The 16,510-nt window shown below is 42.0% G+C and overlaps 1 protein-coding gene across 4 annotated transcripts; it reads right to left on the minus strand.

The window, feature by feature from the left end:
* Positions 1 to 914: 914 nt before the first annotated feature.
* On the minus strand, positions 915 to 16,171 carry afap1l1b (actin filament associated protein 1-like 1b). 4 transcript variants are annotated; one of them, XM_018692138.2, is made up of 19 exons: positions 15,989 to 16,171; positions 9,835 to 9,963; positions 8,547 to 8,627; positions 8,042 to 8,127; positions 7,832 to 7,949; positions 7,649 to 7,738; positions 7,276 to 7,487; positions 6,695 to 6,874; positions 6,466 to 6,558; positions 5,793 to 5,895; positions 4,168 to 4,323; positions 3,656 to 3,870; positions 3,312 to 3,457; positions 3,123 to 3,204; positions 2,762 to 2,870; positions 2,435 to 2,602; positions 2,179 to 2,345; positions 1,867 to 1,992; positions 915 to 1,781 (listed from the first exon to the last, which is right to left on the minus strand). In XM_018692138.2, the coding sequence occupies exons 1-19, from the start codon at positions 16,008 to 16,010 to the stop codon at positions 1,755 to 1,757; spliced, it is 2,310 nt and encodes a 769-aa protein (XP_018547654.1). In that variant the 5' UTR covers positions 16,011 to 16,171; the 3' UTR covers positions 915 to 1,754. The 4 variants fall into 4 exon arrangements, with proteins under 4 accessions (XP_018547654.1, XP_050934358.1, XP_050934359.1 ...); XM_051078401.1 differs by having other exon boundaries at positions 9,835 to 9,980; positions 15,989 to 16,167; XM_051078402.1 differs by lacking the exon at positions 15,989 to 16,171 and adding an exon at positions 15,428 to 15,945.
* Between the last annotated feature and the right edge of the window lie 339 nt (positions 16,172 to 16,510).

The following is a 16,510-nucleotide window of genomic DNA, read 5'->3' on the forward strand; positions in this document are numbered from 1 at the left end:
GCGTGTTTTAATCCAGAGTAAAGGCGTAGAAACATGCCTTCAAAGTACAGTCGCAGCTAATTTCCGGCTTTCTTCCGCGCACTGACACGTGCATGTTGTAAATCGTCCGGGTGCTGCACCGCCTTCATAATTAGCTAGTTCCGCAATTCTATTTACGCCAAGCAGGCTAACACATAGAAAAGCTACGTTTGAAGCTTTCTCGAGAACTGCTGAACCAAAATATTTCACAGTCGACAGTGCACTTCTTTGGGTCCTCAGCGATACGCCCACAAAGTTTGAAGTCGTTCGTATCAGCGGTCGTTGAGAAAATCGAAATACAGACAGACAGAGATCTTCCCATTTAGTTTTGGTGGATGAAATACTTTTTTTTTTCAATCTATACAGAGCAATGTAGGAGAACGTGTGTGCTTTCTATAATTTCAGCTTAGTATGTGTTTACACTGGAAAGTGCACTGAGCACAATTTTAATAAGCACTTGATTTTTGAATGGGCTGTTGATACCCAATATGCTCTCATACTGCACTACACAAAGGAAATGGGGGAGCTGTTCGCAGCTGGAAGAAATTGAAACTAATTGTGGGTGGTAATGGTGTTGCAGGAAAACCCCAGAGGACAAAAATTAAGTGTTAGAATTTTTGGAACCATTATATAATAATTTCTTCTGTGTACAAACTGCTTAAGTATGATGATTGCTTACACATGACCTACAATAGAACAGGATTTGGACACAGCAACACCAAGTTTCACCAAGTGCTACTTAATTTTGCCACTAGATGGGGATGATGGGTCAGAATTGTGATGCCACTGTTGGTTTCTCACAGTAAATCTATCCTAGTAGCAGTTTGATGCTCCACTGTAGTGAATTTAAGAAGTATTTAAACAAAACATGCAATTAAACTGTACAGAAGACAAAGTTTCTTGATAAAGTAATCATTTACTCCAACATGTATGTGATTGTTCATATCTTGGTGATGAGCAGGGAGAGCAGACCTGGGCATTTATCCTCAAATGATTCTGCTAAGAGGGGTGCAAAGGCTAATTTACAAGACATTTTTGTACTTACAAAACACAACAAGATAAAGTGCAAAATACAAATATGAAAAAATACATATATAATGGTTAAAAACCAAGTTTCACATTGCAATAATAAACATTTACCCACTGGTTTCAGGAACAGTGTCATACTTAATATATCTTCCTAATGGTTTAAATACACATCACAAGATGTGAGATGCTTCTCTCACAAATAATGATAATTTAAGGTAACAATAATGTCTTTACTTTTCATTTTAGTGACATCATATATCATGTAAAGGGAATAAAAATCAGTGGATGTCGATAGGAAGTCTTGTCTCTAACTGAACTCACAGTATTGATGAACCACACTCTCCCTTTGCTATGCACTTTCTGCAGCCCTGTGCAAATGTAAACACACATGCAAACTCACACAAACATATACATTTTATGTTCATAGTAATCCACATTAATACTGTACTGGTACATCAGTCAAGTCTGTCATATTTACAGTGGTAGAGACAGCACTACACTGCCTGTACTTGCAAAGATTCCTCTTCTTTTGATAAGAGGGGGGAAGAATGTGTCAGAGTCTGTCCTCCCCCTCCACCTCTTCTTCCTCCTCCTCTCAGTGCCACATTTTATTGCTCTTTATCTTTCTTTCTTACTTCACACATCCTCCCATCACAGCTCAGTTTTTTCTCCCCATCAATCCATCTGTTGTGCCACTCCTGTTCAGTCTAGGTCCCCTTCTTTGACTCCCACTCCTGGAAACCATGAGACAGCATTAAGTGAGGAAAACATTTCTCTCTGTGCTCATCTCACACACATACACACACACACACATTTTACCTTTGCCTTCTGCATGACGTTCCCCTTGGAGGAGGCGTAAAGAGATGGAGGGCGTTTGCGAAGTTCAGATGCTGAGTTCACTGGCACAGTCTCATTGTAAACCTTTTCAACTTTACTGCCCTGTGCCTACATACACAAAGACATACACATGGACAAACACACACACACAAACACAAAAGTCAGATAGATTTTACTTAGGCAAATTAGTGAACATCTGAAATTGAGCAATATACTGAAATTTGAAATAGAAATACAGTGATGGGACACATCTCTGCCTTAAGATGCATCAGTCTCTTTGGTTTAGTTTCCTACCTTGAGACTGATCTTGGTGTCAGTGGGGGGACCCAGTGCTCCTCTAGCCAATGACTTCTTCAGGTTTTCTTTGACCTCTGTCAGTCGGAGCTCCAGCTCCACCCGGTCCTCCTCCTTCTGTTTACATAGTGTCTCCAGCTCGGCTAACCGCTGTTCCATATCATGACCTGCACACACACACACACTCATAGTTAGTACTGCTACAAAGCTGAAGTCTAAACAGTGCTGTGCGTGTGTCGTGCGATTTGTCCCTGACCTGTGCCACTCTTCATCTTCTCCTTCACCTCCTTCTTTTCCCTGCGGAGGGAAATCAGTGCATTTCTGAGCTCTTCCTTTTGCTTCTCCAGCTCCTCTTTCTGAGTCAGGTACCGCCGGGCATCCTCTTCTGCTCGTGTCTTCCCATATCGCCCATATTGATTTACATCTGACACAAAACCCCCCCCAAAAACAAACCAGAACACAAATACAGACAGATCAATGCTGCTGCAGCTTAATGATGAGCAAGAACGCCAGTCATTCAGCTAGAGTCTCCACCATGTAATTTTCATGTAGCCAGTCTAATGAATTATAAAATAAGACTCACTGGAGGCATGTCTCTTAATGGTGGCCTGCTGTTCAGTTTTTTCAGAGTCCCTGCTGGAGAAGGAGGCATGGCGTCTCACCTGGCCCACTCTGCTGTCAACATCCCCATCCTAATGATACAGGAAAATCAAACACTTTTGTAACATTTACAGAATCTACATTTTGCTCTTATATATATATATATATGTGTGTGTGTGTGTGTGTGTGTGTGTCATTGATGTCATTCAGTGAAATTGATATGTTTAATGGTAAAGATTTAACTGATCTACTATCCTGAACACTGGGGTACAAGTGAATCTCAACACAGCATGCTACTAAATCTAAATCTTAAGTTATCACTGATTCAGATGATGTTTCCTCACCGCAACACTTTCATAGACCTCATCATAAGTTCTGGAGTCTGTCGAGGCACTGCTGGAGGAGGCAGCAGTTGTGGTGGCCCACCTGAAAGAGGCAGAGACATTTCAGGATAAAAGCTATAATAAGAGACAGAAAACTCTAGATAAATACTTGCAGAAACACACAGACATATACTGTAGGAAGTGACTCACAGGAAGGAGTGTCTGGCAGCATGCCGAATGTCTGTGAGCGTGTCCACGTCGATGTAGTCGTAATGCAGCTCTTCAGGGAGAGTGGCGCTCCCGGTTTCTGCAAACAACACACCGAGCCAGCGGCCAAGATCCTCAGAGCAGCTGGCCTGATGGATACACATACACAAACACACACACACACATAAGCCCTCCTACATTTTAGCTACTTGGCTTCCAAAAATGCAGGTGTATTATCCCTGTACACATGTTAGTATTCTGTCTTTGTGAAAAACAAAATCTGCCTGCATTAAATTTCCTCAAACAGTTTAAGCTGTCCAGGATCTTGTGATAGCAGAATACAGTACCTCTAAAGCTGCCAGCTCGTTGCCTCCCTGCAGGATGTGGAAGGAGAAGGGATGTTTGGGGCCGAGGCCTCCCGGCACCACCTCTGCCCCTTTCAGTGGCACCACAATGACTGGAGGCCGCTGGTCTCCAGGGTCCTTCTGCAGGTATAGGCTTCCTCCTCGCACCACACACCAACGCTCTTTCCAGGAGCCGCTCAGACACACACTGAGGTAGCCTGTTCATATTCAAGTGACTTAGTCAAAAATGGCAGCTAAGTTGACTTAGTTTTTATTTTCACTGTAAATTTCCCCCTATGACGCTGAAATATTACATAGAAATACTTTCCACACTGTCCAACAGGGATCTCCACTAGAACTTAAAATAAAGTTATAAGGGTATGGATACACCTAAGCTGTGTAACAGGCATTAGTAACCATTGCAAATGGTCTACCCTGTCACTTAAGTGCAAAATCCACCAACTAACCAACCAGCCAATCAATCAAATAGTTCCTTGATCAGGGTGTGTCCTCACCACAGCGTGGGTTGTCATGGTGACCAGAAGATGATGGAGGCTCTCCTGGCAAAGGAGGTTTCCTCTTGGAGAAAGTGATGATCCGATTGATTTTCCTCCCGGCTGCTCGGCTCATCGACCCCGTCAGCTCTGAGAACGCTCCGCGCTTCCCCCGGTCTGAAATCAAACGCACCTCGGTCAGACTGTGCTGGAGCAGACAGTGCTGGAGCAGACAGTGTGGTCATTGAGGAGTGCTTAATATACAGCAGCCGAGAGCAGAACCTCACATGCTGCACTACCAATAAAAAGAGATAATGTTGCTTCATCACTAAAGTGTATAGTCATATTTGTGCTACGTCAGCAGTGTCAATAATACTTTCTCCTTTAACTACACTAAAGCAAAAACATAATGAAAACTGGAGGAGAATAAAAGGTCTTAGTCGAGGAGCATTCATGTAAAAAAAAAATAAAACAACACATTTTTGTGAAAGAAACTCCACAAAGTCAGGACTCAGAATCCAATAACAATATTGAATTTTATTTCAGAGATGTCTTTTATTTATTCTGCAAAACCCTGGAGTGTGTTTGTGTGGTCGTGTTGAATGTACCAGGTGCTGCAGCGCTCTGCCCAAGCTCGCTTCCTATGATGTCAGTGGGAGACAATCACAGGAAGCGGACAGGAAGGATGTCATATCTGCACTGCGCCTCACTTCCTGTCTCTCCCTCTCTCTCATGTCTCTTTAGGTTCAGAGTCCCTTGGTCAGTAAACAGGTTGTAGCATTACTGAAACAATATGACTGTGTTTGACCTATATTCTGACCCAACATCATGGATCCCTTGGTTTATCCTTCCTGATTTTGTGGGTAGATAAACAAAAATAGCATCTGTGCTTTTGATCACATGCTTGAAAGGGTGTGTATGTGCATACGTGTGTGTGTGTATACATGTCTTTCTATGTTTCTGTGGACTAAGTTTAGTTCAGAAGCATCACAGTTAGGACATTTTGGCTTTCAAGGGGCTGTTTAAAGGTTAAGACTTGGTTTTAGGGTTGAGGGTATAATTTAGTTTAGGTAGCAGTTAGCGTTAGGGGTTAGGGATTTAGTTGTGATGGTTAAGGTTGGGGTTAGAGAATGTATTATGTCAACGAGCGTCCTCCCAATAACAGAAAGGCTTTGACCCTGAGAGTGAGGAACTTTTTGAAAAGTGAGGACATTTTAGTCTTTTCTTCCTCTAAGGACCGTTTGAGGGTTTGTTTTATGGTTTTATGTGCAGGTTAAGGTTAAGTTTAGAGAACACAGAGATGCTCCAGCTGTGATTTTAAAACAGTTTTAAGGAGGCTGATAAGTCTGAGTAATGTAGCGTGTCTCTGTGCTTACTCTAGAGGTATCCTGGTAAAATCTTTGAATATTTTAATATCAAAATTAAAGTAAATACTGTTTAATTTATAATCATAAAATCCACCTTACACCAAGGTTCAACATCAAGACCCAAATATCATAACATAACATAATTATGAGCACTGATTTAATCAGCTATATAATGTTGTCTGTCTTATGCGATAATCACGGATACTGTAAGAGCTGTATCGCTTCAATAAAACAGCCAAGATGAAAGAGTAAACAAAAACTTTACAAAGTTAAACCTACTGAGTGAGTCAGTGGTGTCCCGTCCTGGCACATGTGTGGTGGACTGACTGTCTGCTGTTGGCCCGCTGTCTGAGTCTGATGCCTGTCGTTCAGACTGCAGCACCTGGCAAAGAAAAAGTAGAAAGCTTACTTACTCCTCCTTCTCATAAAATATGAGGAAAGAAGAGGAGAGGAACTCCAGAAACAAAAAATAAAGACACATTGATACATGATTATGTATTTCTAAAACTTTTCTGCCAACATGGGGTGTAACTGCCATGTCACCATGCATTCAGCTCGTTGGCTCTGCAGCTGTGTGCCAAAACTTTGTTGAGGGTATGGAGCTCTTTGAAAACTAGCCAGCTCAGCAACCGCAATAATGTCACCTCACTCACTGCTGGTAAACTAGAAGCCAAAGGAACAGTTGTGTCATGCGTGGGCTGAAAGAAATGATGTCAGCAACGGTAAAATTAAATAAAAACTAGGATATAATGTAGATTCAGAAATGGATGTTACAGTAAAGGAAAACTCAGACAAAGTGAGAGGCAATAGTTAAACTAGCACAGAGAGCCTTCATTTAGACAGAAAGTTAAAGAAATTTGTGACTGTTTTATGGGCAGATTTTATGACATAAACAGACCAAAAAAGGATACATAAAAGGTAGATTAAACTGACACTATGCAGAAACACACACCTTGTCAAGCTCCAGCTTCCTCTGTATAATGGGAGAAGTAGATCCATCCGGTCCTTCAGTGTTGCTACACTGGCTGCCAACATCTTGCACCACCTGGACCCAGAAAAGGAAAAACCTTGACTTTCAGACACAACCTTGTGTTCTTCCCTCAGCCATATTCCCCTGTGTCCTTCCCTCCACTCTTGTCTGTCTCAGCACCAGCCCTCTCATGTATAATAAATAAAGGTACCTTGAGCCATCGCTGGGCCTGCTCTTTACTCTGAACAGCCAGGACCAGAGCTTCGCCTCCGGGCAACGAGAAACGCAGCTCATGTCTCTTCTTCTTGCCCTCCTTCGGAACGTAGATGACGTTGCACAGATTCAGCGGGAGCTCTGTGTGGGGGGTGCTCTCTTTGATGCTCTTATAACACTGTAAAAGAGAGACAGAGAGATTGAGGTACAAAAAGACAGAGAAATAAAGTATGTTAAGGCTGCCATACCAGGTGAAAAACTGAAACCTGAAACTAAATGAAAGCTGCGCCATTATACTCACTAGCATAAAGAGGGCCAATTCCCTTTGACAGTGTAGCTGTCTATACTGTAGCTCACTAAGAGTTAATGATTAGCTTACTCTTGTTGAGATTGGTGATGAGATAGAAAGTTATTGCATGTAATAATATGTGTTCAGTGGTCTGATTGACCAAACTGTTGAATCCCTTGGAGGTATCATGGGCCCTCATTTAATTAGCAGGTGGATCTCCAATGTTTAACTCTACATAATCAACATATACATTAGAATTTAACACCAATAAACAGTTCTTGTCTATTTACCTGCAGTTTATTGTCTCGCACGACGACTAGCTGTTTAGCCCACTGGCCAAACCGTTTCTTTCGCAGCAAGAAGGCACAGATGCGGCAGTCTCTAACAGGTCCATCCGGGCTCTCCTCAGCCGTCCATCTCTGAGGCTGGTCCCGCCCTTTTGCCTCTTCATCCTCTTCTTCGTAAGACTCATAGGAACTGCTGAGAGCATCTGAGTCATTGTCTGAACACCACAAACAAAATGTGTGATTAATTCACTAAACATCCACAGGCAGTTTCTGATTCTGTTCAATCATGTATTCCACAAACATCATGATCAGAACACGCCTGTGTTTTTAGCCGTAAACTTGAATTGCTGGTATAGGCAAGAGAGGGTAGACTCACAGGAGTTTTTGGGAGGACCATTAATCCTTGTCGTGGGGTAGTTATTGTCTGCATCTTCATAGTAAGCATCCTCCACTGAGTTCCTGGAAGCTACAGGAGAGAAGAGTCAAGATACATCACAAAGACAAACTTCTGATAACTCAGTAGTTTCCAATTACTCATGAGTGCGTTTTCAGTACTAACTGTTCATATTGGTGGTAAAGTACTGAGGGGTGGATCCAGGATCCAGAGGAACAGCCTCTTCATAGTAGTCATCAGGAAGAGGGGTGGTTGGCAGAGGAGGGGGTGTGTCAGTAGGTGTCTGAAGAACCAAGGTGAAGGGTAAATGGGAATTTTAGTCATAAGGATAATAAAGGAAGGTGGACATTTAGATAGATACTGTGGGTGACTCACAGATTTATTAGGTTGAGTCTTCTCCTCCTCCTCTTTGTGCTCTTTCTGCTCCACTGGAGATGCACTGAGCATGTGCAAATCACAGTCTAGTGGAGCAACAAAGGATTAATGTTATTCAAAGCGTAAATGTGCTTTATATAAAATCTGACAGAATAAGTGGGCCTATTTCCTGAGAAATGTGTTCAAATATGTGTATTGTGCCTTAATGTAGAGATTTTTATTCCACCCGTAGCTATATATTTCTATGCCATGGTAATTTCCTTGCAGATGTGACTGGAAGGTGTACTCCAAATGATCTGAAATTGCCTATGTTCGCTCGAGCCATGCCTCTAACATGGCTGACAGTTATGTATCATATCAAATAAATAAATATTAAATAATAAATAAACAGATGTTTATGAGCTCATTATCTAGATTGTGTATTATGATAATTGTAAATACACAATATCGGCCTTTTCTCATTTAAGACTTGAGTCTTATGTGTCAGTCTTGAGGGTCTACTCACCAAAATCCTCAAACAGAGACTCTACAAAGCTCGTGCCGTTGCCATAGAGACAGCTGTTCATGTAGACGTCTGATCCATTGACTGTGGAAAAGATAAATTAGGGGTTAGAAATAGGATCAGAGTTAGAGCTAAGATTGTGGTCTATGCTAAGGTCAGGAGAGTCAGGATTACCACAGTGCACAGAGACGCGGCAAACAGACACTAAGTGCTCACTGAGTATCAGCACTGAACTATCTGCATCAGACAGACAGCAAGAGAGTGCAGATTGTAAATCTTTGCAGCAGAAAAAAAAGATAAAGGAAGTCATAAAATGCGTGAGAAAGTTTGCCAAACCTCCTGGACTTTCTGAAAGTGTTGAGAGAAATAAATCCCTGAAGTTTTTGGCTGTAAAAACTGAACTGATGTGAGTTTTACTAATGTATTTTTTAAAAACCCTGAAGAGTGAGAATGGGCAGGGCAGCCATTTGTTGTGAACCATCAGGATGTTTTGCGTCTCTCCTATGTCTGACCTCCTCTCCTTATCCTCTTTAAACTTTACATTTAATTATCCTCTTACATAAATCCTTTTATCCTCTCTGACATCCTGTATTCTCCCAGATAAACCAGGATCTTCTGTAAACACCTCGGTAAGATTTGGTGGCATGGAGACTGCATTTTGTTTCATGAGTCTAACTACAACTACAATTACTGCACGGCGTCTTATGCAGTGTTGTGTGCAGTTGCAGTCTGGTTAGGCAATAATAGGAAGGTTGCCCCACTGCAAAAAGACACGGACGAAGTGAAAAATAAATACTCTATTTATCCTTACATAATCTATAAACATGCAACTCAATTACACAACTCTGAAATGCTTTGGCTGAACTGCTACAAGTGTCACACTGAATTAATGTGAGGCAGGATGCAGCTGAAAAACTTCAAGCCCGGTCAGTCAAATTCCTTTGGATAAACAAAAGTCAAAGAAGATTTTTAACTTTTGTTTGTTTATAGATACTGTTTGTTTGTAGATAGTGTACCTTTGCTGTGACCAACCTACAGAAGCTTGAAATTAAAAGCTGCCTGTAACTTACTGATGTGAAGAGACCCCAACTCAGACTCAGTGAAATGACAACAAAAATTTGTTTGACAAAAGTAATTTCATGCTTTGGGTCCAGTGTAGTTGGCAACATAAACAAATATGTGAGTGCTATTCTTTTGTGAAGCTAGACCATCTGCAAAAGCACATCTTCAGGGGCACAACAGGCACAAAACTCAGTTTATTATACAAAGAAATGAAATAATAGTGTTGTACCTGACAGCTGCAGTGAGTCCAGGATGTTACGTATGGAGGCCATCTTGTCAGCAGTGGCAGGACTGACCATCTCATGGTCCAGCATCTTCAGCAGAGAACCCAACTCATTCACAAGTCGCTCCATCACCACTGGAAACCACAAAAAACTGACAACTTATTATTTGGGTTTGCAGAACTACACTAAAATACTCTCCAGCGCTGAGCACCATCAGGTCATTATGGGTACACCCATAGTGAAGACTCTTACATGGTTAAAATGCTTCTGCTATTACACCGAGTGCATCAAGTACCAATTTAACACACACATGCATGTAAGGCCATTCAGACAAGTGTGAGCAAAATTGGCAGTTAAAGAGGGGCATGAAGTCAGTTTGGAACTCACCGCCTGTTGCAACAGCTGAGAGGGAAGAGAGCATCCAGCCTAACATATCAGCCTATTCATTATGTCCGCTTCAGAGTCAGCCTTTTTGTAAGTTGTGACTTTTCTGTTCTTGTCGCTGCACCGCCACCACAGATCAAATCCTACGTTCAGTTTGGACATTTCAAGCTTTCTTTTAAAAATAATTGTTTTCTTATTCAACTCACATCCTGTGAGTCTGTGTGTGTGTGCATTTTGTTGACCTTGACATTGTTCCAAAGGCCCTGACACACTCTCACACATCCTGCCTGCTCAGAGCCGACAACGAGAAGAGGAGAAGGGGAGGGGAAGAGAGTCAGAGAGAAAAGAAGGTGAAGAGGAGGGGGCAGCGTGTTTCCTTCCCTGAAGGAAATGGAGCCAAAGTAAAGAAGGAAATCTGTCATTCCAATAGAGATATAAGGATATGGTTAAAATTTTGCTTTTACACTGGGTGTAATACTGAATATTGGCCCCTACTGATATAATAAAGTATTATTGAACAGGTGGAAGGGATCAGTTTAATAGCTGCTAATTCTAAAATAATTTAATTTCAGCATGGGTTTCAATGGAAAGTTTTACTGTCCCATGACAGCCTACACGTTCTTTGAGTAGCTTTTTCCATCCCTCATCATTATTGGCAATGAAATAGTCAAATTTTAGAATGTCGTTTCGCTCAAAATACAAAAGACAAAGTTCACAGGAAGTTCCAAGGACACGGCTGAAACTTACAAATGGGTTGAATTTGTAAAACATACTGTGCTGTCCACTGACAAAAGTTATACACTTCCTCTATAAATCCTCTCCAAGAATAATTGGAAAATTTAAAAAAAGTAGCTTCTGACCTCACTTCACTTGCCCTTCTTCATTTTTATTTTTAGTTGGAAGAATTATTCTAATATGCCACAGCTAAAATTGACTAAACCCTCTGTGGCAACTGGTGAGGTGTTAAAATTAATGTTTCTAGTGGCATGTTTGCAAAATTATGACTGAATGAACTCGTTTAACCTGCTGAATTATGAAATAAATAACCTGCAAATTGTGAGAAAGAACTGGTGCAAGGGTTACATTAATGAAAAAACATGAAAGTAGTCCCCCTCTCTCTCTCACACAGAGTAAAGACAGAGACAGTGAAAGAAAGCCCTCACTCTCCCATAAGCCTCTTCCACCGCCCTTGCAGTCTGACAATACTCTATTGTCTCCACAGGGGCCAAAATTAGACGACCACAATGGTCCGCAAGACCAGAGCAAACAATACAATGTCAAAAAATCCAACAAAAAAACAAAACAGGAACTAACACACGCACACACACACAGAGTCTGCAAGGGGCGTGGCGCAAACACAGCTGCATCGTCTCGATCCATGGGCATTCAGGGTTAAAGGATATGTCTCCAGCAGCTGTGTGTATGTGTGTGTGCACGTGTGTGTATGTGTGTGTGAGCGCACCATTTCTCAGCCAGCAGCTGTGGTTTCCTGTCTTAGCTGTCGACAGAAGCTTCTCCCCACTCCTTCCTGATCTCAGCTCTCGCCTCCATCCACCTCTTGCTCTCGCTCTTCCTCCCACTTTCCCCTCTCCCTTTTTCCACTTCTCTCCATCATGCTGTTTCTCCCTTTGTCCCAACATCCTCTGTCATCCTAAACGCCCCTTGTTCACACTTTTGCCTCCCTATTTTTTGTCACTACTATTTAAATGTTCATTCACAGATCTGTTTACTTCACTCAGCAATTCAGGCCAAAAACAACCAGGATTCAATCGATCAGTGTTAACAAAGCCAGTAGTGAGCTGGAGGAGTTTTTCCCTTTGGTCTATTTTCTGTTTCTTGAAGTCTAACTTTACACAGTCAAGGGCATGGATACATTCGCCATGTCTCTCTCTCTCATTCTCTGGGGGGACCAGAGGGTTCAGAGGCTGAGAATCAGCTGTTCTGGAGGCTTGTGGTCGGTCTCACCCACAGAGGGATCTTTGTAACCCCCCCTCACCCCACACACACACACACAAACACAGACACACACAGACACACACACGCGGCACACATTCCCTCTTCGACTCCTTTTTTTTCACAGCTGGACATTTCCTTACACAGAAACTATTAATTTGTACTCACCCATCCAGTACATTGCAAACATATAGTCACAAGCATACTTTGGAAAATGCGTTGTGAGTGTGTATGTGTCTCTGTGTGCGCTTTGACATACATTTTTGTGTGTTTCCGCAGACAGGCTTCCTGAAGAAGGTCAGTCATGAGACCTAAGCCATGCGACTCTCATTTGAACTGATTTAGTGTGTTTGGTTGAAGCTCAGAACAAAACAACTACTACTCAGTGCCGCTGCTGTTTATCTCACCACATAATGCTTATACGGGCAGCAGGGTGACAGAGAAAAGATACTTCACTCCTCCTAATCTGAGGCTTTCACTCCCATCCATTACATCCATAACCTCCTCCTTGACTTGCCTCTCCCATCCAAACTATCCCTCCTTGTTTTGCACTTTCCCAAGATTTCAGGACTGAGAGGAAATATATGAGTGCATTAAATTGAATTGCTTGTTATTTCCATGAATTATGATCTCCGAGACACATGATTATCCAGAACAGGAACATTCAAGATGTACTCGACACGACACAAACATGAGCTTTTCATGCCTTTTTCATGTTAAGAGAATTTCAAGCCTCAAAAGTGTATGAAACTGCTATTTTTCAGTAAAGCAGGCATCCTCTTCCTGCCTCCCCCACACTCCCAGAGGCTGAGGTCCCTCCAGATCTCGCATTCTCCCCCTCCACTCCTTTCTTTCTTTCCCTCCCACCCTCCTCCCTCTCTGATCTTTTCCTTTTAACTCCTTTCCCTCGACTTGCCTCCCTCCATCCCTTCTCCAGACACCCGTCCTCTTCAGACAGAGGTCAGGGTTCAAGCCTTGGCGGCCCCCCGGCAGCTCCCTCCAAGACAAAAGTCTGCTTCAGAAATTCAGCATCCCCTAATTCATATTTTCGTGACAACAGTAGATGGTGTCACCGCTCACCCGGGGTTAGCATTCAGGCAAGGCGCTTTAAAAAGTCCCCTTCGAACCAAGCAAGCTGGCAAGAGCTTTAAAAAGAAACAGCTGGGGGAAAGAAGTCGTGGAATTTTCTCTTTTTCACATTCTTTCAGTATCTTATCACTTTCCTCAGATAGTAAATGGTGAGGAGACACAAGAAACAAAGAGGCATGACATTGGCTCAGACACTGTGGCACAGCATGTTGCACAGTTCAATTTCAAACCCCTACTGCTGGGGTGCTGTGGTTTCACCAGGTACGCAGCCACAGGTATGGAGCCATTCAGCCACTATAGTGATCTTGGTGTAATTAGCTCAACAAAGAAAATCGTGATGCACGCTGGTATTAAAAAAGAATCCCTCTCCTTCCAGTTAAAGGAAAAGTGAGACTTGTTTGTTCTCTTGGCAAGAGTCAGATGATAAGATTGGTATCACTCTCAGGTCTGACAAAGATCAGTTTGACTTTTGGGAAAATGTGGTTATCTACTTTCTTGCTGAGAGTTAAGTGAGAGGGATGATCCTCCTCTCATGTCTGTACTGTAAAAATAAAGTTGGAGCCAAGTGATAGTTAGCATAGCCTAGCATAAGGACTGGAGATAGGTGAACAGCTAGCCTGACTCTGTCCAGCTTTGTAAAAAAAAAAAAATGCCTTCCAACTTTGATTGACTTACTGACTAATGAAACAATCATCAAAACAAAAACTGAAATCACCAGACAAACACTTTGTTACTGCACTGTCATCATCATCCCCTTCTCTCAAGCATACCCCTGCACACAAATACAATTACACAGATGCTGCTTTTTATGATAGTAGCTTCCTGGGAGTGATATGGTGGTGATGATGATAACATAACCTTCAGCTGGATAAAACATGATACAGTGATTTTCCTGTTTGGTAGGAGGGTGTTATCACCACATCAGCTTAGTTTCCACCTACGACATGTCAACAGGCGTGACATGTATAGACCTGCTGCTCTAGAAATCTGTCACAGAAAGTCTACTTAAAGCTGTATGACAGAGACCAAAACAGTGGAAACCTGCTATGTGTGAAATATAACTAAAGATTTAATCGAGAAAGTGTTCTGGACTTTCTGACTCTGACAGAGGATGGAAAGAGGGGGTAGGTGGGAGTCACTGGTGGAGGTGAAGGAAAAGGGAAGAGGAAATGAGGCGAACCATGGTCAAGGTCAAGGCTTGTGACAGTTGTTTAACAGACAGAGATGATATGCCTGTATGTGAGAGTAAAAAGGTACATTATTACAACCTTTGGTAATATCAACTGCAAGCATCCAGGCATAGTGAAAGAGATGAAATAAAAAAAAAATAAATAAATAAAAATATTCCACTGGAGATCATATGAAAACTTTTTTCTTGTCCTATCTCTGCCATATTGAACAACTTTAATTTCTCCCATTTGTTGCAGCAGTTGTGATATTGGCCCAGAACTCCATTATCAATTACCCTTTTTCACAGGACATACTTTCCTCTAGACTGCACAGCTGCACAAGTGTTTGGCCACAAACACTTGGGTTATACTATAAGCTGTGTGTTTTTCATGGGCTTTTTTTTTTTTTATTTTAACTTAAACCATTTTGACATGTCTGGTGCTGGGACACTTGAATTAAACAGCCATCCTTAATGTTATTGCTAACACCTGTGTTTTTCCTACTATGAAAAGTCAAAATATCTGCTCTGAAAAACGCCCATTGCCAAACATGATATGATCTGATGTACTAATGTCACACTGGTATTGAGCAGATGCTCTAACAATACATCCACAGGGCAGTCATATAAAAACTCAAAAAATGATTATTATTACATAGCTGTATAGGAGATGACACCACCAAATAGGTGCTGCATTAATGCTTAGGCTTTGATCTGTCTCAGTTGTTCTGACTGGACTTTGTTTCTAATATTAGGATGAGCTATTTCTGTTACCTTAATTTATCCTTCTATTTACGGGAATTGGCATCATTTTTGATGGAAATTCATACCATGCCGAGGTAATGGGCTTATTAGACCAATTACCTGTAGGCAACGTGATGGGCTGTTTTAATGAAGCATGAATGAATGCTTCTCCTCTAATTTCCTCTTACTGTTTCCTTTAACATAATCACTTGTGATCCTCTCGTTTGCCAGATTCGCAGTTAAAGCCACTGCTTCATCACCTGGTGTCACATAATGCCGCTTCCTGTTTCCAATAAGTTGCCTGAAGGCGATGAGACAGAGAGTCCATTCAGCTGCTGCTGCTGCTTCACTTCCAGCAGCGCTGCTTCCAACAGGGCACTTCTCTGTTGGTATCAGATTGCATCACTCTACCTGAGTGTGTGAGGATACCTCCTCCTCCATCCAATCACAGCGCACCAACCGGCGTGTACGTGTATGACATCACTCCACCGTTACTCCAGGAGTCCACCGGGAGACTACCTTGTTTAGAGGTCTAGTCATGTTTAAACCAACTGAACTGCCGTTTCCTTCACATTTAATTAACGACAACTCAAATAAAATAAAACCACTGTGTTTTTTTTTTACTTTAAATATCACTGTCCTTTTCTCTGTCGTGTTTTATACAAATACAGTGATGGATAAAATTAGCGTATTCTATCTTGTTAGCTCGTGTAGCGCATTTGTGAGCATATCTATACATAACGGCTTCTTCTCAAAGTTATAACGGTTACTGTACTTTTCTGTCGAGGATAAATATGAACATTTGAGATAAAGAGACTCACCACTTTGACGTTTGGAGTCCATGTCTGATATCGCTACAGTGGCTCACCCTGCCTATTTTCAGCAATAATCCTTTGGTAGTTTCATTCAAAAGTTAACGTTTGTTAACACGTGAGGCGTGTTCGCCGCAGACACAGCGAGGCTCTGTCACTCTGAGTGCGGGTAACTGAGTCAGAGTGGCCGCTACAGTTTATAGTTTGACTCGGCAGCCGCCGCTGGATCATCATCCAGGTTTCCACTGGGTCCTAGTGCCCGACAGGGCTATCAGATATTTGGTTTACCACACATTTTCATCCTGGGACTTCTAAAAAGACACATGTTGAGGCCATACGAGTCCCATTTGAGGACACGTAACCCCTGGCAACCGCACTATGTTGTTCATTTGTGTTTTCATTATGTTACAGCTAGTGGTGGAATAAACTTGTGGTGAAACTGTGGTCTCAAGATGATTAACAGAAGAGAGAGAGAGAAAAAAAAACATATTTCTGCCACACAGAATCATGTTTCTTTTTTCAGACTTGACT

Source organism: Lates calcarifer, linkage group LG20 (genome assembly GCF_001640805.2).
Source record: "Lates calcarifer isolate ASB-BC8 linkage group LG20, TLL_Latcal_v3, whole genome shotgun sequence".
NCBI lineage: Eukaryota > Metazoa > Chordata > Actinopteri > Centropomidae > Lates > Lates calcarifer.